This window comes from Solanum lycopersicum, chromosome 1 (genome assembly GCF_036512215.1).
Source record: "Solanum lycopersicum chromosome 1, SLM_r2.1".
In the NCBI taxonomy this organism is placed as follows: Eukaryota; Viridiplantae; Streptophyta; class Magnoliopsida; order Solanales; family Solanaceae; genus Solanum; species Solanum lycopersicum.
In genome coordinates this window covers 880,709-905,395 of record NC_090800.1, presented here as the reverse complement: position 1 = coordinate 905,395, position 24,687 = coordinate 880,709, and the positions used below count along the sequence as shown (strand labels likewise).

The window sequence follows — 24,687 nt, the reverse complement described above, 5'->3', positions numbered from 1 at the left end:
ACGTCTATGAAAATTTTCGTCCATTTTATTTTGAGATTTTGGAATAAAAAAAATTCATCAGATATAGCACACGAAAAATCGATAAAATCTACCTTTACCTGTTTTGTGGCTCATTTAAAGTTGAAAATGTACTGTTTTCTCCCGCGGAATGAACTTATTCCATTTCTAAGGTCTTAACGTTCCTCCATAAAAAACTTTGGTCATTTTGTTGCGGGATTTTGGATCAAAAATAATCCATGCGTTATAGCACACGAAAATCGGTAAAAATTTGTATTTGCCTACTTTGGAGCTCTTTTGAACTTGAAAATGCATCATTTATTCCGACGGAATGAACTGGTTCCGTTTCTAATTTCTTAACGGATATCCAGGTAAAATTTTAGTAATTTTGTTTAAATTTTTTGAATAAAAAAATTTCATAGGCTATAACACACGAAAATCAGAAAAATTTGTCTTTGTGTGCTTTGGTCTTGTTTGAATTTAAAAATGCACTATTTTTCCATGCGCATTATGAACAATTTTTTCTGGCGGGATAAACTTGTTCCATCTCTAAGGTCTTAACGAACGTCCATGAAAATTTTCATCCATTTTATTTCGAAATTTTGGAATAAAAAAAAATCATGGGCTATAGCACACGAAAATCGATAAAATCTACCTTTACCCTCTTTGTGGCTCGTTTAAAGTTGAAAATGTACTATTTTCTCCCGCCGGATGAACTTATTCCATTTCTAAGGTCTTAACGTTCGTCCTTGAAAAATTTTGGTCATTTTGTTGCGGGATTTCAGGATAAAAAATAATCCATGAGTTATAGCACACGAAAATCGGTCAAAATCTGTCTTTGCCTACTTCGGAGCTCGTTTGAACTTGAAAATGCACAATTTTTTCCGACGGAATGAACTGGTTCTGTTTCTAATTTCTTAACGGACGTCCATGTAAAATTTCATCAATTTTGTTTCAAAATTTTTGAATAAAAAAAAATTCATAGGCTATAGCACACGAAAATCAGAAAAATGTGTCTTTGTGTGCTTTGTGGCTTGTTTGAATTTAAAAATGCACTATTTTTCCATGCGGGACGAACTTATTTCATTTCTAACGTATTAACGGACGTCCATAAAAAAACAACAGTGATTTTGTGTTTGAATTTCTGGATCAAAAAAATTCATGGGCTATAGAACACGAAAATCGGTAAATTTGTCTATGCCTACTCTTGGACTCGTTATGAACCATTTTACCAAGCGGGATGAACTTGTTCCATCTTTAATGTCTTAACGAACGTCCATGAAAATTTTCGTCCATTTTATTTCGAGATTTTGGAATAAAAAAAATCCATGGGCTATAGCACACGAAAATTGATAAAATCTACCTTTGCCTGCTTTGTGGCTCGTTTAAAGTTGAAAATGTACTATTTTCTCCCGCCGGGTGAACTTTTTCCATTTCTAAGGTCTTAACATTCGTCCGTGAAAAATTTTGTGTCATTTTGTTGCAGGATTTCTGGATCAAAAATAATCCATGAGATATAGCACACGAAAATCGGCCAAAATCTGTCTTTGCCTGCTTTGGGCTCGTTTAAACTTGAAAATGCACCCATTTTTTCCGACGGAATGATATGGTTTCGTTTCTAATTTTTTAACGGACGTCCATGTAAAATTTTAGCAATTTTGTTTCAAAATTTAAGAATAAAAAAATCTATAGGCAATAGCACACGAAAATCAGAAAAATTTGTCTTTGTGTGCTTTGTGGCTTGTTTGAATTTTAAAATGCACTATTTTTCCATGCGGGACGAACTAATTTCATTTCTAACGTCTTAACGAACGTCCATGAAAAATTTCAGCGATTTTGCGTTGGAATTTCTGGATAAAAAAAATTCATAGGCTATAGGACACGAAAATCGGTAAATCTGTCTTTGCCTACTCTTGGACTCGTTATGAACCATTTTTCTCGGCGGGATGAACTTGTTCCATCTCTAAGGTATTAACGAACGTTCATGAAAATTTTCGTCCATTTTATTTCAAGATTTTGGAATAAAAAAAATTCATGGGCTATAGCACACGAAAATCGATAAAATCTACCTTTTCCTGCTTTGTTCTCGTTTAAAGTTTAAAATGTACTATTTTCTCTCGCAGGATGAACTTATTCCATTTCTAAGGTCTTAACATTCGTCCATGAAAAATTTTGGTCATTTTTTTGCGGGATTTCTGGATCAAAAATAATCCATGAGTTATAGCACACGAAAATCGGCCAAAATCTCTCTTTGCCTCCTTCGGGGCTCGTTTAAACTTGAAAACGCACCATTTTTTCGGACGGAATGAACTATTTCCGTTTCTAATTTCTTAACGAACGTCCATGGAAAATTTCAGCAATTTTGTTTCAAATTTTTTGAATAAAAAATCAATAGGCTATATAGCACACGAAAATCAGAAAAATTTGTCTATGTGTGCTTTGTGGCTTGTTTGGATTTAAAAATGCACTATTTTTTCATGCGGGATGAACTTATTTCATTTCTAAAGTTTTGACGGACGTCCATGAAAAATTTCAGCGATTTTGTGTTGGAATTTCTGGATTAAAAAATTCATAGGTTATAGAACACGAAAATCGGTAAATCTCTCTTTGCCTACATTTGGACTCGTTATGAACCATTTTTCCCGGCGGGATGAACTTGTTCCATCTCTAAGGTCTTTACGAACGTCCATGAAAATTTTCGTCCATTTTATTTCGAGATTTTGGAATAAAAAAAAATCATGGGCTATAGCACACGAAAATCGATAAAATCTACCTTTACCTGTTTTGTGGCTCGTTTAAAGTTGAAAATGTACTATTTTCTCCTGCGGGATGAACTTATTCCATTTCTAAGGTCTTAACGTTCGTCAATGAAAAATTTTGGTCATTTTGTTGCGGGATTTCTGGATCAAAAATAATTCATGAGTTATAGCACACGAAAATCAGCCAAAATTTGTCTATGCCTGCTTTGGGGCTCGTTTGAACTTGAAAATGCACCATTTTTTCCGACGGAATGAACTGGTTCTGTTTTTAATTTCTTAACGGACGTCCATGTAAAATTTCAGCTATTTTGTTTCAAAATTTTTGAATAAAAAAAATCCATAAGCGCACACGAATTTGAATTTAAAAATGCACTATTTTTCCATGCGGGACGAACTTATTTCATTTTATAAAGTCTTAACGGACGTCAATGAAAAATTTCAGCGATTTTGTGTTGGAATTTCTGGATCAAAAAAATTCATAGGCTATAGAACACGAAAATCGATAAATCTGTCTTTGCCTACTCTTGGACTCGTTATGAACCATTTTTCCCGGTGGGATGTACTTGTTTCATCTCTAAGGTCTTAACGAACGTCCATGAAAAATTTTGGTTATTTTGTTAGAATTTTCGGATAAAAAAATCCATGGGTTATAGCACACGAATATCGATAAAAATATGTCTTTTTCTTCTCTGAGGCTCGTTTGAACTTTAAATGCACAATTTTTCCTTCGGGGATGAATTGGTTCCATTTATAAGGTCAATAAGATTATTGATGATTCAAAATTTTGACGTGATCGAAATTTCGGATCATCTAAAAAGATGAAGGACTATAGCACACGAAAATTGTGTAAATGGGGGGTTTAGATGCTCTAGGCTCTTTTGGCCACTAAAATGGGTCTTTTTGGTCGTGGTGACCAACTGACTCCATAGATAACGTCTTAACGGATGTCTATGTAAAATTTTGACAAAAATCACGTTGAAATTGCAGATCACCAAAAAAGATAGACTATATAGCACACGAAAATCGATAAAATGAAAATTTACCCACTCACGTGCCATGTCACATTAGTTGGCATATGACATGTCGCATCGAGACCCTCTCTCTCCAACAGCGTGGAAAAAAGGCATGAACAAAAAACATGTAATCATGGCAACAGAGTCTATTCCAAACAGACTTTCATTGAACAAGTAAAAACACAACAAATTAAATATCGAACAAGTAAAAACTCAGCTAGGTCATTATCGAGTTTTTATTGAACGAGTAAAAACTCATCAAATCAATATCGATTTTCATTGTCCAAACGAACACTTCATACATAAAATAACATCAAGTCATTGGACTAGTGAATCACATAAACCATGAGACAGTGAGACGAGTCATGCATTCTCTTGTTGCATTTTATGAACCCACAAATTGGATATTGAAGTTTGTTGCTATAAATTATCTCATTTCATTGGATATGTTAAGAGACATCAGCTTCTAATTAACTATTGATTTTACTAATGGAAAAAAATTAATTGAAACAAAAAATTAAGTATAAAATTGCAATATCACACACTGATATGAAGCTTGTCTCTACTAATAAACTTATTTCCTTGTCTGTTTTAACTCCTTAAACGAGACAAACTAAAATGCATCCATTTTCCCATGCATACACGAAGCACATGAAGGAATTGAGTTTACCACATAGATCTCATAAAAATACCCAGAATCAAAAAGAAAAAGAGTCGCATAAAACGGATATTCGAGTTTAGAAACAGCACCAAAGATAGATCCATATTACAGCATTCATCTACTTAAGACATAAAGAGTTCAGAATCATGAAGACACATAGCAGTTTGGATCATGGTGAGTAGGGAGCACAACCAGGGCTCCTGCTACGGCTCCTACTAGGGCTCCTGCTGTGACCCCTAACTGGAGAACGCTCCCTCCTAACTGGACTTCTGCTACGGCTCCTTGGACTGCCATTGTATGGTGGGTGCTCTCTGACTGGAGTTTGACTTCGACTCCTTGATCCATTATGTGGTGGAGGAGACAGGTCCCGAGGAGGGGATCGTGAATATGACCTCTCACGACTGTATCTTTTCTCTTCAGGTGAGACAGACCTGAAATGTAGAAGTGGGATAGAGATAAACAGACAAATACATTGTATAACTTATTGTTGTCCCAAAGGATGTGAAAAAAGAGCTAAAACAATAGCTAAGAGGGTACACAAGGCAAGCAAATTTGTAAAATGTCTGATCAACGTCCAAGGACCAACTTGCAGGCAGTAAAACAAGTTCAAAATATGATTTTAACTAACAATGGATATAGTATTCATAAAAACAAACAGCATGCTTTATCAGCTATATGAATCAGACGATGCACGCAAAACAAAAAAAATGAACTTAATACCAAAGATAAGTGTATGATATGCCTGGTTGATTGTTGGAAGCACATATTTATACCAAAGATAGTGTATGATATGCCTGGTTGATTGTTGGAAGCACATCTTTATAAACAACCTAGAGACTCTTTGACAAAACGAACAACAAATATAGGTAATATTGCATACCTCGAGTACGGCCTTCTCTTGGGAGAGTAATCACGGCTGTGTGATCCTGGTCTTGCATAACGTGAAGGTGGAGTACGTCTCCTATCATAGCTGCGGCTACTCCTATGACTGATAAGAAAATCAAACTAAATGAATATTCAAATCCAAAATAATCGGCCAATCTTCAGCGGTTATAAAATGCAGGAATTAGAACTGGAATGAACAAAATATAGGTATAACACGAGAGATGAAGGGACAGATGATTTTATAATAATGTAGACCAAGTGTTTTACTTTCAAACATCAAAGCCAAAGTAGAATACTTGCATCAAAGACACAAGAAACATCTGCCACTTTACGAGACAATAAGGACTACTCAAGACAGAACTCTAATGGACATCTGTGGATATAAGCAAATGAAATACAAAGTATTACCTTCCACTGCGTTCCCTAGATCTCATTTCAGTAGGTTTTTTCCTGTTTTCCTCTGCAAAAACCACAGTCAGTTGCCGACCTTGAAAACCTTGTCCATCCATCTGATACTTAGCATCTGCAGCATCAGCAGGATCCACAAACTGGACAAATCCAAAGCCTCGTGGTTCACTGTTTAAAAAGGCGGGAACACAAGAACAGATTTAGAACAGAGATTTCTTAAACAATATGGTGTTCAGCAGGCGATCAGAATACAAGGCACCCTAGCTACAGTTCTCTGATTGGAGTTTAAAAGGTAAGACCCAATCTGTGAACATAGGGCAAACAAGGGTTAACAACTCAAATTATCTAGCACTAGCAACTCCACTAAACCCCCACAAGGACTGATCAAGAACAAAGGGGAACTAGATTCTAAGAAAGATATTGAGGAAAGCAAAGAACAAGCCTAAACTGTAACAAAAGTCAAAAACAGCACAAATTTCAATTAATCCCACCAAAATATAATGTCTTTCATAAACACATAAGCAAGCACATGGCTGCTGACCTTGAATGTATCAGTTTAAAGATGACTTGAAATTCTTCAAGACTTGAAATCTTGAAATCTTCACATTGTATTCAAATCCAAATTCCTTCAAATCTTCACTACCATTAATATCACCTTCAACTCTTACTACCTGATTGACGTCAAGAACTCTTACTACTTCAATGTGTCAACAGAATGCTTATTACTTGATTGAAGTCTTCAAGACTCTTAGTTTTGCTGCTAAATTTCACAATTTAATAAAAGCACAGGCCGGTTTCTAACAACAAAAAAAATTAACCAACAAATTTTAAGAAGGAAAAAACTTTATGGTGTCACCGACAAACAAAATTTAGCCAAATGCATTAATGGGGATATTACCAAACAACGTGTGCTTTTAAAAATAAAATCTTCAATATTTATTTTTCAGCGAATGAAACTTGAGAGTAACTGGTCAGAGAGAGATACTCCGCTCTTTTATTCTTTCTTCTTCCTTCTGAGATCAGAAGAATTGAGCAGATGAATAATCACATGCAAAACAAGCTCACCCAGTGTAGTAGTCCTTTGGCAAGTAAATATCCTTCACAGGGCCAAATTGCCCGAATGGCCTCCTGAGGTCTTCTGGCCTGCAAGCAAGCAGTAAACTGTGGGGTACCAATTTATAAAAGTACTAAAAGTCTACAGGTAATGTAATACAATGAAGGGAAATAGCGCAATTATATTTCTTGATCATTAACATTGCATGATTTTTCAACAACTGTTTCTGCTTATACCAACAATTTGTCATCTTGGCCAGCTTCACTATGGACATAGCATCAAGATAAGAATCAATATATCTACATGATCAGTTACAAGCTCAAAATCACTAAAAACTGATATAGCAATACAGGAATGAAGTGGCAAAAGGAAGACATGGAATACTTCAAATCTAACATATCATAAGTTTGAGGACAATCATTAGTGCATACCGACAATCATGGCGAAGGTTTCGAACTAAAAGACTAGTCGGACCATCTCTACCATGACCAGCATATCGACCTCTGGGACTTGGACTCCTTCCTCTTCTGCCATAACCTCTTGGTGGTGATGGGCTGTAACTTCTCCTCCTCATTCCAGCAGAATCAATATAATCTGTCCACAGTAGAGAAATGAGTGAGGAAGCTCTTGTACAAAATAAGATTGATTAGATAAATAAATACATAAACCACACCGAGGATGCAAAATGATGATTAAAAAAAGGCAACTAGGCTCCTTGAGAAAAATCCAAAGCATGTCTACTCAGATATCTCAAATAAGAGAAGATACAGTAAATATCCCCAACTTCTCACATCCTTGCTACAGTCTAGTTAAATTGTTCAAATAAACATGAGATTGCACCATAGAAATTCTCTTTCAAGGCCAACAAAAAAATGGAGGGAAAAAGTCCAACATTTCCCATCAGATGTGATGAAAACCAAGAAACTAATTATAAGAGCTAAGATGCTATAATGTTAGGTTGTTAAAAGAAAAAGGAACCAATTCAAGAAAGAAAACAAAATTAGAGTGGACAGAAAGAGAATGATCAGCTAGAGCTAATACATGATAAACTGCCATCATATCAGCAATCACTAGTATGAAGTTCATCATATCATTCTCGATCCACAACCATATTGAGCTACTTAATATTAAAGAAGAGTGTGAACAAGCAAATTTTTGCCTTTAGAATTACTTCATATTAGGAGGATAAAATGTCAATGTAAAAGTATGAAGACGATTCATATAATATTTCAAACTGTATGTGTATATCTTGTGTAAGGTAGAGATTGACCAGTCAATGCAGCATATCAATAAAATGCAATAACAAGACTACTCTCAACACACAGGAGGAACCAATTTAAGGCACACAAAAGAGAATGATCAGCTAGAGCTAATACATGATAAAATGCCATCATATCAGCAGCAATCACTAGTATGAGTTCATCATATCATTCTCAATTTAAAACCATATTGACTTATTTCATGTTAAAGAAGTGCATCAACAAGCAAAAAATTGGCTTAAGAACTACTTTATATTAGGAGGATAAAATGTCAAAAGGTAAAAGTTTCAAGACAATTGATTTAATATTTTAACTTGTATAAGGTAGAGATCAACGGGTCGTTAAAGCATGTCAATCAAATGCATTAACAGGACTACTCAATACACACAAAGAACCAATTTAGGTCACCCAAAAGAGAATGATCAGCTAGAGCTAATACATGATAATATGCCATCATATCAGCTATCAAATTTGTATAACACTCATCATCTCATTCTCCAAATTGATGGTTGGTTCAGAATGTGATGCATCAATATGACTGAAAGATTTCAAATGTTAAGCAATACTCAAAAAGTACATAGTTCAAGGAGTTCATTTTAAATCCCAAAATAAAAATAATAACCAGATATTAATAAAAACTCCAAGACAAAAATATAATTCAAGAAGAACGATCAGCCAGTACAAATACATGATGAATAGTATCATACAACAGTAATGACAGTATAATATTCATCATCTCGCTCTACTGAATAATGAAAAAGAAGAAGATTTCAAACAACAAATAACAGGACACTGAAGGAGTCCACCAACAGTTTCTGGTTCAGTTTGAGACTAAAACATATGTATAAGTGCAAAGACAATAAAAAATGTAGTCAAATCACTACAAAGCAACATTAAGAACAATTGACAAAAAACAATCTTGGTGGTAACTGCAGAAGTGATCAGACAGTACGAATACAAAACAAGTTGCTGTCATATCAGCATTCCAAGTTGTAATGATCATCATATACTTCTCCAACACCCTTAATAAACTAAAAATGGACATCACTACCACATAAAAGGTGTGCTCAGAGCAAAATAAAGTTATAAAAAATGAAAAAACAACTAAGGCATAAAATAGTATTTAAAGAAAATCAGTGTGCATGTTGATTCAATATGGCTGTCTATGAACACACACAAATAACTAGTTCAAATAAGAACATTTAAATTCAAAATTCACAATCATCAAATATCAAACAGACTCACTATGCAGCTCCTTTAAAAGCTACAATCAACAAAAAGGAAAATAAAATAAGATTTGACAATGCCCGATTAGACAATCCCAGCATAAAAACTCCCTCTTTCAATTTCAATGTCTAAACCAAAAAGCAATTAAACCACTGCATAGATGAGAAAGCTAAAAGCTCAAAAACATGGAGCTTCTAGCACCTAAAGTTAATCCCAATATTTGATACACCACAGGAGCTTCACTAAAATCTCGGTCTATTAATAGAATCTTCCAGATATACACCCTCGCTTTCTAACTTCCATAGAATCAAGATTTTTAACCACACTCTGATATAGCAATACAAAGCTTAGAACTAAAAACCCCAAAAAGAACCCTGCATTACTTCATACAAGAGGCTGTTTCCACACTCAAACCCGTGACCACCTGTTTGCTTCCACTATACATCCACCATACAAGAACAACTACCCCTCAACCCCAACTAGTCAGGGCCCCACCATTTTTCTCTATACAGACCTATCCCACCACAAATAATCTGAGGTTTTGTAACACTAGAACCTCTCTACATTTCCTAATGACATACAAATCACTAGATAGACTAAAAGACTCCCTCCGAGTATAGAAATAGGTGATTAATCCATTTCAGTTCACAAGATCCTAACAAAGATCCAAACTTGCAACAACCCAAAAGCTAATTAACTATTCTAACATATAACCACATGACAAAGAATCATTCTTAGCTAAACCCAGATAGAACAAAGTACAAAAATAATAATTAGTCAATTTCAGCTCAAAAGATCTTTTTAAAAAACAAACTTGCAACAACCCAAAATCTAATAAACAACTCTAAACACATACCCACATAACAAACAATCATTCTAAGCAAAACCCAGATAGAACAAGTATAGAAATAGGTAATTAGTCCAATTCAGTTCACAAGATCTTAACAAAAAACCCAACTTACAACAACCCAAAAGCTAATTAACAATTCTAACACACACCCACATAACAAACAACCATAATAAGCAAAACCCACAAGAAAAAGAGAAAGAAAATGCTTCAAAAAAAAAAAACTTAGAACATACAGATTCAAAGAAACCCATGATAGTTTTCAACAAAACTTAAACTAAAACATTCAATAGAATGAGATTTGAGAGGATTTTCTTATACCTTTGAAGAAACAAGAAGTTGAATTTGAGTATAGATTCACAAATTAGGTGACGGCGGATATAGAAAAGTTTGCACCAAATTAGGGCAAACCAAGATTTCTTATTGGCAGATGAGAAGGAAAAAAGGGGCTATATAAAGTTGTATAATTTTCCTTTCATGGTCTCCAATTTAAGTGAAAATCATTTTTGTACCCCCAAAAGTTTTATTATGTTTAAATCCGACCCCTTTGAATTAATATTCGCATATATTGTATCGTTCTTCGTCATTATATAATGTCATATATCAATAATTTTTATGATAAAATTATAAAAAAAAATAGAGTTTGAAATCGGATAGGATCACCACAACACAATATACTCGGTAAAATTCAGCAAAAGCAAAGTACGAGGAGGATATAATGTATGAAACGTCTTACCAATACCTTTATGGGGTAGAGAGTTGTTTTTAAAAGACCATCAGTTTAAAAAAAAATTAAGATAACGGTACGGTTACACTAAATTGATCATTATACAATATAAAAACTTTTCAATGTTAACTAACGATGAATTTAATTATATGATGTAATTACTAAATTTTAAATAATAATAAAAAGAAACATTGTGTTTTATCTAACAAAAAATACAATCGGTAGTGAATAGTTAGAAAGTGCTTGAAATGTTGTTTCGTACAGTATTATAATGTATCATATTGTATTGTCGTCGTGGTAGCTACAAATTCAACAAAACTTAATAACTTTGATTCAAGCCTTGTATTTGATTTTCAAAAACAATTATTTAACACGTAGAAATAACCTATTCAACACCCGATAAGAAATAAATTGTGATCCATAACCTAAAAAATTTTTAAAAAAAATTCTCCCTTCCTCTTATTGTAGTGTGTAGGCCAAGGTAATGGAAAAATAATTTATCGATACGATCACACCAAGTCAATTGCTAAAAATAATGAAACTTCTCAAAAATCATTTCTTCCAGCCATTGTGTTATGGGCCTAAAGATCACAACCCAAACTGATTATGGGCCTAACCAAAACAGATTTGGCCAGCCCAAGAATTTTTTTTCTTCTCTATTTTCTACTCGAAAATACAAACAATTACCACGAAAATTGTTACTACGATATCAAAATTTAGTACGATCCAGTTTGTTCTATCTCTTCGCGTAACATTTGTGTCCAACGAAATCTTTTTGCCTCGCCACTTAAAAAGCCAAGCTATCATTGTACTGTTGTCTGTCTTGCGCTTGTATCGTCGTGCTCAACCTAGGAGATGAATAACAAAAAAATTGAGTGTTTTTCAAAACAAAAACAAGAATTAAGTGTGCAGTAAAGCAGAACACAATAGAAAACAGAAATAAGGGAAGTCTTGTGGACTAAGCTCACGCTATGCACGGGCTCTTGGGAAGGGCCCAAACACAACAGTTTATTATATGTTAGGAAACAAACATGTGTTAGTAATTTTTACCTCCACGAGTACTTTCGCCTTTTTCTTTGCTTTGGCACTTGGATCATCTTTCTCAGCTCTTCTTCTAGCTAAAGCAGAATCTTTTCTACCACTCTTCCGATGAACTGTAACAGCCTCTTCGTCATCGTCATCGTCATCCATTCCTAGTGGAGCGATTCCCACATCAGATGATTATATATATAAAGCATAGACAAGGATTAACATTACCAGACAAGCTTTAGATAAGAAACACAAGAATCTGATCATACACAACTAGTTCACAATTATTGATTTTGTAACAACTTCGTCACACAATAGACATGAATAAACGCTTCAGTCGAAGATAAAATATGTGTGTCAGTCACAACTCACAATACGCCAGAAGAATGTGACCACTACAAATTTGTGATTTCTACTTCAAAAGCAGAAAACTTCATCAAGTATGCAAGCTAGCACTCTTTTTCAGGTTCAAATGCTCTATGTTTTCAACATGAACCAAGTATTGTCCAAACATTTACTAAATATCACAAGAATACAAATGCATATTCTTTTACTTTCTGGCGTCTAGGTAAACCTAATAGGGGGTGTTAGTTCTGAGTTGAAAATGTGCATTGCCTCCTTGCTAAAGGATGAAGTGTCATTAATATATTGCACTAACAGAACGGTGAGAAGGGGGGACCGGATGAGCAAAGGAGAGCATATCCATCAAGAAATTTACCGGTATCAGCATCCAAGCCATTGTCTCTAATTCCAAAACCATCAAAATCTTCGATGTCGTCTTCTTCTTCAAGATCTTCATAGCCTTCAACATATTCTACTTCAACTTCCTGTTTATTTCAGTCATTAACAGAAGCATTAATAAATTGACCCATCTCATTGTATCAGCCAAAGTTTCACGAGAAGAGGGTAGTCCCAAACTCCAAGCTGGAGTCACACCAATCCCCTCTCCCGCAAAAAATAAAAAAAAAGATAAAAAGAGAGGAAGGCAAAACTAGGAAAACAAGGAATGCTGACAAAATATCATAAAGCTTTTGAATAAAACCTCCTCGTCTTCTTCTTCACTAGCCACTTCCTCTGCTTCCCTAGCAAGAATCTCTTGATACTTCTGCTCAGGAACATTGTATATATCGCCATAAACTCCTTTTGAAAGGCGTTCAAGCAGTTCCTTCTCAATACTCTGCAGAATACAAATGGCATAAATTGTAAAGGATATAGCCAGATGATCTACTAAGCAGGAAGAATACAACAAAGCTACCATGAACAAAAGGGGACAAATTACAAGCATAAACTCACTTTATCAAGAAGAGCAGCTTTTTCAGCCTTTTCCTGTCGCCGAGATTCTCTTTTTGTTTCTTTCCTTGGTGTGGTCATTATCTTCTCCCTGGACACACAACAAATTAAAACATATACTAGCTAGTGAAGAAAAATGTGTACAGTGAAACATCCATAAGCATAGATCTATTTCTTAAAGGGGAGGCTGTACCACCAAATGGAAGTAAACAAGCCCCTTATTGAAAAGCTGATAGGAGTGTTTATGATCTCAAAAACACAACTGGCACCATTAATTCATTGGTTTAAAGCAAGCTTTTTTGTAAGCAGTAGTTTGAATTAGGAGAAACAGTAATATTCTCCTAGCAACACCTAATTGACATTGGAGGTTAAGCCCACTATCGAATTCGAAACCACCCAGCTGTTAAAAAGTTCATTGTCATATCAAATACTTATAGGACAAACATAGTGCTATTACAGCTATGGCAATTATGGTGTACAGAATCAGGATGGGAAGGAATAAAAGGATGTCCAGGCCTTTTCCAAAAGCAATGACCGTTGATATGATCATAGAGGAAGGTTATTGAACTATTTTGCTTAAGTTAAATGATGGCCATACCAATACTATGCAATTTAAAGAAACATATCAGAACAAATTCTATCACGGATAATTAGCTGCATATCCAGGAACTAAAGGGCAACTGGATAAGCTGGGATAGTTATGATTCTGTATACACTGGGTATGTCCTTATCCAATATCGCAGGCCTTTGGTATAGTTATCGAAGATGTAATAAATAAATGCTCTTTGATGAAGCACCACAACCCCACCCTTCTTTAATCAAAGCAGGGCACTCCCTTTCACTTCTGAATTGTGAGATGAACATCTCACTACAAGTCTACTTAGACTGCATCTAAGCATCCTCCCAACCTTTACAAACGAAGAATCCAGGGAATTACTTGTTTAATATTCATTCTTCGGGAAGAAGGGTGAGAGAAGGTGAAATGGAATGAAGACTCATATCAATTAAACAAACGAGAATCTAAAATTTTGAAGCATGCACCTTTAAACTCCTCGATAGTAATGCTCAAGACCATAAAAAGTAAAATTTAAGCCAATAAATCGATAAGTGTAATGTATATCAAGTGTCTACGGAGGGAAGTCGAACCTTGTTTTCAAAGCAAGTTTCCTCATTCTTATTCGCATCTGAGTCATTTTTGTTAAACGTTGTTTTGCCTTGTGCACAAGAAACTTAGGCCAATACATCTGTGGTAGTTGACAAAGAGAGAAGGGAGAAGGGAGTTATTGCATTGAAGAACAAAACGTATACAGCAGTAAGTAAAAAAAAGCTATTTCATTACCAAATGTTTATCAATGATTTCAAGAGCCTTTTCGTAATTTCTTGGCAATTTAACTCGTTCCCAAAGTTTGTTTGGCATGTGAGCCCTTTCTATTGTTTTCATGTATAAATAGAATACTCCTGCATAGCACAAAAAAATAAGTAAATAAGCAAATGCAACCAACTAGAGTTCATCGGAGGATCCAAAAGAAACTCTACCAAAGTACATAATTTATGATTAAACTTTGGAGATACCCACAATCACTCCTATGATTAACAGAGTACTAGTTTCTACAAAAAAATATACACAAAGAAGCAGTCCAGGAGCAGCCTATGAAACCACACTAGATTCCTTAGACAGATTACTATAAATGTCAGAACATTTAGACGACCACATTGACTTACCGCATCAACAAAAATTCAAGCTAACCACGTGATTCATAACTCAAAACCCAGAAGAAAAACATAAAATCAGTATAATCCAAGTATATGGACATCCCTGTAGCAGCCAAGTTATTCATTTAATGAGATTACATCAAAAAAAACTTTTCTATTTACAGATGGGTGATCGTTTAACTCATATCCTGTATTCCTTAGAATTCCAATGACAACCATTTACTTATTGATACTTGCCTTTTCTTACTCCTTTTTAACCTGAAACTTGAAAAAAGCAGCTACCCTCTAACGGGTTCTTTTATTTAAACAAAAGCTAAAATCTTTATAACATATCAACAATTACAGTAAAATAAGCTGCAAATCAGTACCATCATGGTCCCGAATGGTGGCGTACCGGCTATTAGCCAGAGGACATGAGCTACGGTTGCAAATCCCAGTTACATTATATGGGTTTCGACAAAATATCCCAGTTTCAATCCTGTAATTATCGCAACAACAAAAAATCAAATAAAAACCTCTAACAGATACCATATGAAGTGAAACTCAAAAACTAAAAAAGAAACTCACTTTGCCATGAAGCTGCAATGCTTATGCCTGATAACTTGCCATATAACCTCATCATGTTGCATCTTTAATCACTTCTAAACCTAGTTACAGACAAATTCAAACCTCTACCAAATTACACAAAAAGTTATCATTTTTGCTGAAAATTACATCAAAATTTAGCTTGAAAATTGGAGAAATATACAAAAACTTACCAGTAATAGTGAATCGCTCAATTTCGAGATGAATTTCTCCCCAATTACTGCAGCTCTACTGGCACAGAGAGAAAATTGAAAAGGGAAATAATTTATGACCTAATTGGTTCAAATGGAGTTAAACCCTAACGGGTATGGGCTAAAAATATTAGGAATTGAATATTTGGGCTATAAAGGGTGTTGGGCTTTGGCCCAATACTTTAAAATTAAAACCGACGAAAAATCGAACAACTGAATTAATTTGATTCGGTATGAATTTTTTTATATTTTTGGGGTTTTTAAGTAAGCCTTCATTGTAAAGATATTCCATTTTACGAGTTTGCATTAAAATAAAAGGACTTCATTCAGTTTTGAATAATAAATAGATGATCAGTTCTTTCGTCTTTAATTGAATATTTTGAATATGTACCCCGTTTTTTCTTTAAATAATTACTTTGTATCTCTTGTTAATCGATCGGAGGTTTAATTCTCCCAGTATACGCTTTTGCAATTGTGATTTGACCTTTTATGCTTTCACTAAGTTAAAATATTCACAAATATATAATTATTAATTTAATTGTTATGAAAAGTTATGTAGAAACTTGTAAAAGTTTAACTTTTAAATTCGTCTGATATAAATTAGATCGTAAAAATATTTTTTGACTTTTCATCATTCAAAATAGTATAAAAAGGTTTTTAAAAAAATAAGTAGAAGACAACACAAAGTCAACTACTTAACAAAAGAGGAATAAAGCAATGTGTTATTTGCAGCTTGTGAAAAAGTGTCTCCCAAATCATAAGTTCATAATCTAATTTCAATAAATACTAAGGTTATATTTATTTATTTATTTATTAACTTGTTATTAGTCTAATAAATAAATTAATAATTTTGCAATATTGGAATTCACATGGGCAAGTTGCTAATCAACAACCCCTAATCCTCATTTTAACAAAAATAAAATAAAATTGAAACGTATAATAGCTACGAAATTTTTTAAAATATTTAAACTCCGAATATTCTAACTAAATAATTACAATTTTATCACTTACACTTATGTTTCTTTTTCAACCCCTTATCATTATTTAATTAGCTAGGGGTGAATTTTTATAAGATGAGAATTAATAAATTGTTGTTTTAGGGGATTACATAGTGGATGTATTTTTTAAAAAAAATCAATGTTCACCCATAGTGAGTAAATCTATTGAAGTTTTATATGTGCAATACCAACCAAAATAATTTATTTTTAATATATTATTCATGGAAGAAGAGAAAATAATTGAATAATGTGTATTAATATGATGGTTGGTTGTTCAAAACCTAATAATAAAATGGTTAGATGTGTAAACTTATATTTTTTTTAAAAAAATATATTGCTTTTGTATTGGTGGCCATCATTTTCTTGTTAGTTTGTCCAATTTTACTTTGCATTTTCTTTTTCTTTAGATAGAAATTTTCAAGAACTTGCTTGACAAGCTCTTTGTTTGTTTGACCAATTGAAAGTACTTGCTAGATAAAGTCTTTTTTTTCTTTAACGTGTATTTGGTACCGAAAATAATACTTTTCGACTTTCATATGTTTGCTGGATCAAAATATTAGGGAAACAAGTCTTTCAAAATTGAGGAAATTGATTTTTTTTAATGAAAATAGAAAAAACAAGTTTCATTAGTGACATTTCGAGTTCGTTGTCCTGTTTCCATCGACGACCCAACATCCCCAAACCTAGCCATTTGATTCAACCCCCCCCCCCACCCCCGAACTCTCACTCTCCACGCAATTCTGATCCATCTATATAGTATCTTTCTAGATCATATATAAATACTCACAAGATAATATAGTTTTATTTATACTCACCGAACACAAAAAATAAAGAAAGAAATAAAAAGTTCACTTATTTTCCAACAAAACATTTTTCCCAAAAAAAGTTATTTCGCTTTGGTTTTTTTTTTTTTTTGAAACACAAGTATACTAGCTAATTCTCTCCATGATAAAATTTATGGGATCAATAGAATTTAATAGTTTTAATTGAACTTTTTAAGATATTAGCCTAAAATGTATAGTTAATTCATTCAAAATCTAGTAGAAAAAAATTATGAATCAAAATTCATAAATTTTGAATTTGTGTCTACCTCATTGTAATACTCTATTTGAGTATACGCAAGTTTAACAAAAAAAGATTGACTTTTAAAACTAATATAAACAAGTCTTAGACCTCTTATTAATATGTTTTCTTGGTTTCTCATCTAGTATTCAACTACCATATCATGGCTCGACTATTTATATTCATATTTGTGTCGGAAAATTTTGCATTGAGAATAAAATTGTCTTTAACAAAAATGAGTTCATATCTGAAGCTTGAACTCAAGATGTCTAATTATATATATAGAAATATCTACAACTTTATCATAACGTTTGTCGGTTGTAATAAGTTAAACTACATTAATACCGTATACTACTTAATTACTCTAGATTAACGCTCCAACGGGACCCACGTACCGTCCTCTCAACCGTTCATGGGTCCACATTCTTTACAAAGTAGATGGGTCAAATTTGGGCTTTTATTACCATACACGGTTTATGGGTATTTGGTCCATTCATTGGGCCCACATTAACCATGAAAAATGATTTTCAAAGCCTTTTTTTTTCTTAATAATAAAATGACATTTTTTCTTTGACATATTTTTTCCTTTTGTTTCCCAAAAGGAAACATATTGATCTTAAAATATATTGAATTTTATGAGATATATTTGTATATATTGAATTGTCGTAAATTCTAATTTTAATTCTTGTGATAATCGACAATGGACAAACATACTTAATATTTAGTTAAATATAGTATGTTTCTGATCTTTTTATATGTAAAATATGTTATATTTTGAACTATTTATATAATTGTTCTCAATGTAACAATACGAGATATAATTGAATGGTGGAATAATTGAAAATCATGATAGATTTATAAATATTTTACAAACAAAGAGACTAAATGTGCATGTATCAATTAATTAAAAACTAAATGTGATTAATTATATACCATATGATGATTAAAATCAGAATTTATTAGTTAGGCCTGAGGGGACAAAAAATTCATAATAATTTAACTACAAATATTTATGCTATTAAATAAATTGATGAAGTGTAACAAGAATGTTTTAAGTCAATAATAGGAATAACATTGACCCTATTCCCTTTTTAAAAAAATAGCTACAATATTCCTTGATGATTTTTCTCTTCCGTCCCGTGTTTTGGTACTGTGTCAAAGTTAAATTAATTTAAATTCATGTTATATTAATCAGATTACGAATGCAAATATCGAATATGGAAAAAAATATTGTAGCTAATTCTCATTTCCTTTAAGTGAAAGGGTTTATGTTTATAGCTGATTAATTCGTTGATAAATAGTTCGTAATTAACGACTTGATGTTCTAATAATTCTTAGTTAAATAGGATTAAGAGTGCATTTTTTTGTTTAATGACAAAAATTGTTCCATTTAGCATTAATATTGTGTAGAAATTACCACCATTCACACAATACATGTAACATATATTTATTTATATATGTCACATTGATAGATTTATAAAAACATGCATATAATTGGGATATAGGAACAAAAGAAAAAAATTTAAATGCAACACGTAAAAAAGTTTATTTTTTATTTTTAGGTGTGGACCTCATGTGTCAATGTCACATAATGAATTTCCTTTAAAAAAATTTATTCATAATATTATTCGATGTTTAATATTTATATTTTTAAAAGGTTTCTGTCATGATCGATTTTATTCCTAAAGCTTTTTTTTAGAGATGTATGTGGGTGGACCTTATGTGTGTCATGTCACAAAAAGTTCCATTGATTTTCTATAAATTTGCTTATCCAAAAGGTTTTAATTGTTGTTTGTTATTCGGTACGATGTTTAATTATATTTATTTTGTTTTATTATTTTATTTTAACAAGTAAATTATATTTTTTTAATCTAATCTCTGGTTAATAATAATAATTTTTTAAAAAAAGTACTTAACAACCCTATCACTATGTTGGATAATTATCAAGAAAGTCTTTGTTTTTATTTTTCACTCGGTATTTAAACTACTCACTTTGAGATTGACTATCTAGATTTACATTGATATATTTCTTTTTATTAAAGGGCGATTTTAATTCTAAAAATCGAACCTGAAATACTCATTGATATTTAATAAATGAAAATATATTTACTGGTCTATCGCGATTTTGAACGGTTTTTTAAGTACATATTAATGAGTTTACATGTGTCTAGAGACTAGAGAGTGCCAAATATAAACACACAATCAAGTCCTACAAAGACTTTTTTTTTTTCTGAAATCCTAATGTTTAACAAGTCATTCAATGTGTGACATTGAAAAGATTATTACAAAAAAACATATGTATTGTGTGAATTGTGGTTTTTCTATTGGAATTGGGAATATAATGCCAAATTAAATCCCCATTTTTAGTCAAAATTTGGTTCAAACATGATATGAAAAGTCTTATAATAGTATGATAAGTAACAATAGTCATTGGAGACATGTACTAGTTTGATTTGATCTACATAGCTATTCTTTAAGTTCGATTATTATTAATCCCTTAAATCTATGTGTAGACTTTTAAATTTTATTTGAATTTTGACGTTGAATTCAAATATTTAAGTCTTTAATCTAGGCACATGCTTTCGAACAATGTAAATACTTAATAAAAATCAATCTGAATATAAGTATCGGACTCAAAAAAGTCGTTTACGACTAATTATGGAATGATGAATCATAAATAAATATTTTTAAAGAGATTATATCTTAAGAAATAAATAAAAATAAAACCGTAAAAAAACTTTCTTAATTAATATTTTCGTACCATTCATGTTAGCCAAAAAAATTCCATCACCGACCAATATAACATTAAATTAAAATATAAAAAAATTAATCCATTTGATAAAGACAAAAAGTGTGTGGAAAAAAAAAGTAAAAAAAGTAATACATAAAAGTTTGACATATTGCACCAAAGGATATGAGTTGTAACGCTGTTTTGGGTAGTTACAACTAGCTAGATTTTGTTTTTAAAATAATATGTTCAGATTAATTTATGCGTATTTTAATTAATTTTACGAACAGTTAGCTTCTCAATAAGAAACATAATAGAGTGATAACTAATAAATACTTCTTTATCTTTCATTCGACATTTCAAATTCAAATCTTATTGAATACAAAAATCCAATAAAAATAAAAAGAATAATAAATTAGTCGGCGAATTTACCTAGAAGGAATGTAAATCTTACCTATTATAATAATAATAGATGTAGGTTTGAGTGGACTTTTCCACCACAATATGATTGAATTATAGCGTTTATAAAGAAAATCATATACGTCAATATGTAGGTCACGAAATTTCTCGACAATCGATAATATAAAGTATAATCGTTGCAGATTCATTTTTATTAAAAAAGGAAATCAGAAACCTCCTAATTAACTACTCTACTACTTACACGTTAGATACTAACATACATTTAAATTTAAATCTTTTGAAAAATAACTTTTTACGTGAAAATAAAATATATATAAATTTTATTCTTTTTAAACCTCGTAAGATTACAATTTACACTTAATAAAAGCAAGGCTTTAGAACTAAAAGACTATTACTCTAAATTCAAAGTACAATCAAAAAGTCAAGAGTCTAACACATAAAAAAGTGTGTTAATAATAATAATACAAAAAAACACAGATAGAAAACACGCTGACTAATTATAATAATAATAATAATAATTATAGTTTATGTGTGTAATACTCTTACTTTGATACATGTGTAGTAGACTTTAGTAGTAATATATTTGTCAAATAAACTTTATAATAAAACACACTTCATATTACAACGCGCCATGTAAAAATATTCGTCGGTGCATGTCAAGATATAATCTACTTTGTCATTTCAAAATATTTAAAATTTATTGACTCGACTGATTCAGATTTATATCAAAAAAAATTTATTAATACATCTAAAGAAAAGTACTTGTTTACTATCGAGAATAGATATTAAATTTGTGATAACTAGTTAGAGGTAAATTCAAATTTGAGTGTGATGTCGATTTTGAAATATGATAACGTTTAAATTTTGGTGTACCTCTAGTTATTATCGATATGAGTTCTGGTGTGAGGTGAAATTTTATTCCTATATTCTGAATTAGTGCTCTTGGATTTAAACATAATAAAAATTCGATTAGGAGTCTATTTTTTACAGTGTGTAAATCAAAATTTTAATTGAATCGTAATACAAATATCGAATATCGAATCGAAAGTTTAAATAAAAATAAAATTGGATCTTGTTGTGGTCTCCAGCTACTGCTTTGCTGGTTACTCACCCATTCTTTTTCAAATTTCATAATCTCATGCCGGCAAAACTTTTATTTTTTTTCGAATTAAATGATATAAATTAATTTAGTGAAAAAATATATTTAAAGTATGAATCATCTAGTACATTGTTTATTAAAAAATAAATAAGAATAACTTTATTTAATAACTAAGTTAATTTTGTAAAAATGATTATGGTTTTAAATATATTATATATTTTTAATAAGAGAATGTCGTTAATCTAATAGTTTAAATTCATGTGGCGTAAGCGTTTCTTATCAGATCGGTGTTTTTATCAAGTATTGAACTTGAGACTTATGATCAGTACAGTTTTTATATAAATCTAGCAAGATTTCTTTAAATAACAGAGTGTTTTTTATCAGATTTTTTTTCATTCTTTTAAATCTTGAATTCGATATTTTTGATTGATACATTTTATATACATATCTAATTAAATAATTTCAATTAATTATAGACAAAATGTAATCTTGCTTAGCTAGACAAAATCCCCATATTTTGAAAATTGACTTTGTACAGCTAACTCTTTTGTATCATTATATGCAAACAGTAAATATAATAAAAATATATTGTGTTTCCAACTTTGATTACAATATGAAGATTATTATGTCAATTGAAATATAAAATATTTACCTAAAATTTGATGTGGCACAATTACAATATCATTTAAGCAAGTAATTAAAGACCTAGAGATTAATTAGCAACAAAAATAATACCTAAAATAAAATGTTTTGATGGTATATACTTTTTAATACTAGGACCTTTTTCTTTTGTTATCAATATAATTAACATTATTTTCATAGTTCATATTCTTCGATTTTAGTTATTATTTGTATTTTAATACGTTACAATATTATTTTAATTGCTATTACTGTTGTCTATTTCAAATTATTCCGTTGATGTTGTTGATCTCAATTATGTATTTCTTTTTCCAAATTACTTAAAAATGTTTTATTTTAATTCGAAGGAATGATCATAAATAAGTTTTCTATTTTTACAAGATAAGCGTAAGGTTCGAATATACTGAATCTATCTAAATTCTACTTATAAAATAACTGATTGAGTGTATATTTAATTGTAGTTATTATTGTATTATATGCTATATAAATTGAAACACGTACTACATTTTTATAGATAATTTACATGCATTACGAGCTTAATTAGTGACCACAATTCTCGTGTCTTTAATTTTAATTTTTATATATTTTGTTCTTGTGTCGGTTTTACATAATGACACCTAACTTTATAATTTAATATATTAAAATTAAGTGAATCTAATTAAAGCTTTGTGGCAATATGACATTGTAATATTAATATGATAAGAACCAACAACGTGAATGTATATCTTGATGAGATATACTTGTCTCATCCTACAAATGAAAAATAATTTTTACTTTTTTAATCGTAAATATTAGTCGTTTTGAGTTTTTTTAAATAATGCAAAATAACTTATAATGTTCAGTGGCGGAGTTAAAATTTCTTAAAGGATGTTCAGAAATAACAAATTGTTATGTTATGGGTGTCCAAAATAGGTTATTTAATCATTTCGTATATTATTTTACTTATATATATGCTATTTTTTTCGACGAAGGATGTAATTGGACACCCATGTATATCTTAATGAGATATACTTGTGTCGTCCTACATCTTTGTGAAAAATAATTTTTACTTTTTTTATCGTAACTATTAGTCGTTTCAAATTTTTTTTAAATAATGCAAAATAACTTATGTCCAGTGGTGGGGTCAGAAGTTTCTTAAAGAGTGTTCAGAAATAACAAATTATTATGTTAAGGATGTCCAGAATAGATTACTTAATCATTACGTATATTATTTTACTTGTATATATGCTATTTTTTTCCGACGAAGGATGTTCAATTGGACACCCTTGATATTATGTGGCTACGCCACTGCTTATGTCTGATATCGATATAAATAAATCGTTCACACGTTAGGTCGAAACCAATTCTACCATTCATCTTTTTCTCCCTCGTAATTAGATCTACGTGCGAAAAGTAATATTTTAGGGATTTAAGAGTTAATACCCTAGAAAAGATCATACTCATAACAAAGTACGTCCGTCTTTTTTCACTCTCGTATTGTTAAACAAGCTTTAGATTAGATGCATATTTTGATCGAAAGATCGGAGAGTAGTTTACAAAAATTATAAAAGACAGATAATACGAATCGAAAAAAAATATATTAAAAAAGACAAGACCACGTGGTCCAATAGCATGCGGAGACGTGGATATGTGAGCCAAGACCGGCTTATTGTACGGTACAAAGTACCCATCAAAATGGGAAAAGAATTATCTACTTATATTAATTTGTACTTAAAAGTACTATACTTTAAATTTTTTAAAAATTAAAATATTTTAAATTGTTTTGTTAATAATAGAAGAAATTGTTAGGTTTGCATGGAGATCTGAAATTTGACAGTTGGATATGTCATGTAATGTCTGATTATTGTTTTTTTATTCAAATAATAATTTTATATTATGGTGTAAGAATTTTTGTTTTTTAAATAATGTTGAAAAAATAAAATTGGTAGTTGCAATTTTATTTTACTAGTAGTATTTTTTAAAAAAAAATGTCTAGAGAAATGACACTACATACCTCAAAATTGAGGTTTTTTAGGGTTTGACTCCATGTATAATTTTTTTGATTTATGTGAAGACATTTTATAAAATATTATATATTAATAACTAGTTGTTACAAG

The 24,687-nt window shown here is 31.3% G+C and overlaps 2 protein-coding genes and 3 non-coding genes across 6 annotated transcripts; all 5 read right to left on the bottom strand.

The window, feature by feature from the left end:
- Nucleotides 1–4,421: 4,421 nt before the first annotated feature.
- On the bottom strand, nucleotides 4,422–10,589 carry LOC101259473 (serine/arginine-rich SC35-like splicing factor SCL33). The gene is made up of 6 exons (XM_004228615.5): nucleotides 10,432–10,589; nucleotides 7,209–7,371; nucleotides 6,789–6,866; nucleotides 5,724–5,891; nucleotides 5,311–5,418; nucleotides 4,422–4,861 (listed from the first exon to the last, which is right to left on the bottom strand). Exons 2-6 carry the CDS (start codon nucleotides 7,349–7,351, stop codon nucleotides 4,600–4,602), a joined length of 759 nt encoding a protein of 252 aa, XP_004228663.1. The 5' UTR covers nucleotides 7,352–7,371; nucleotides 10,432–10,589; the 3' UTR covers nucleotides 4,422–4,599.
- Nucleotides 7,796–7,873, bottom strand: LOC112940794 (small nucleolar RNA Z102/R77). The gene has a single exon (XR_003245060.1). It is a non-coding gene; the product is annotated as a small nucleolar RNA Z102/R77 (small nucleolar RNA).
- On the bottom strand, nucleotides 8,131–8,210 carry LOC112940793 (small nucleolar RNA Z102/R77). Its single transcript, XR_003245059.1, has one exon. It is a non-coding gene; the product is annotated as a small nucleolar RNA Z102/R77 (small nucleolar RNA).
- Nucleotides 8,453–8,532, bottom strand: LOC112940795 (small nucleolar RNA Z102/R77). Its single transcript, XR_003245061.1, has one exon. It is a non-coding gene; the product is annotated as a small nucleolar RNA Z102/R77 (small nucleolar RNA).
- A 771-nt stretch (nucleotides 10,590–11,360) lies between the features above and the next one.
- Nucleotides 11,361–15,768, bottom strand: LOC101257100 (uncharacterized). 2 transcript variants are annotated; one of them, XM_010317947.3, is made up of 10 exons: nucleotides 15,628–15,768; nucleotides 15,437–15,516; nucleotides 15,238–15,347; nucleotides 14,496–14,614; nucleotides 14,303–14,400; nucleotides 13,160–13,247; nucleotides 12,909–13,043; nucleotides 12,585–12,693; nucleotides 11,888–12,030; nucleotides 11,361–11,685 (listed from the first exon to the last, which is right to left on the bottom strand). In XM_010317947.3, the coding sequence occupies exons 2-10, from the start codon at nucleotides 15,496–15,498 to the stop codon at nucleotides 11,641–11,643; spliced, it is 909 nt and encodes a 302-aa protein (XP_010316249.1). In that variant the 5' UTR covers nucleotides 15,499–15,516; nucleotides 15,628–15,768; the 3' UTR covers nucleotides 11,361–11,640. The 2 variants fall into 2 exon arrangements, with proteins under 2 accessions (XP_010316249.1, XP_010316252.1); XM_010317950.4 differs by having other exon boundaries at nucleotides 15,437–15,540; nucleotides 15,628–15,757.
- Between the last annotated feature and the right edge of the window lie 8,919 nt (nucleotides 15,769–24,687).

Bases quoted from the DNA above. Each gene is read 5' to 3' on its own strand.
- LOC101259473 (XM_004228615.5), bottom strand. From the start codon at position 7,351: ATGAGGAGGAGAAGTTACAGCCCATCACCACCAAGAGGTTATGGCAGA. The intron at 6,867-7,208 runs GTATGCACTAAT...GCTTGCTTGCAG, and splicing joins AACCTTCGCCATGATTGTCG to GCCAGAAGACCTCAGGAGGC. The intron at 5,419-5,723 runs GTAATACTTTGT...TTTTCTTATCAG, and splicing joins TCTAGGGAACGCAGTGGAAG to TCATAGGAGTAGCCGCAGCT.
- LOC101257100 (XM_010317947.3), bottom strand. From the start codon at position 15,498: ATGCAACATGATGAGGTTATATGGCAAGTTATCAGGCATAAGCATTGC. The intron at 15,348-15,436 runs GTGAGTTTCTTT...CGATAATTACAG, and splicing joins CATTGCAGCTTCATGGCAAA to GATTGAAACTGGGATATTTT. The intron at 11,686-11,887 runs GTAAAAATTACT...TTCATCTCCTAG, and splicing joins AGGCGAAAGTACTCGTGGAG to GTTGAGCACGACGATACAAG.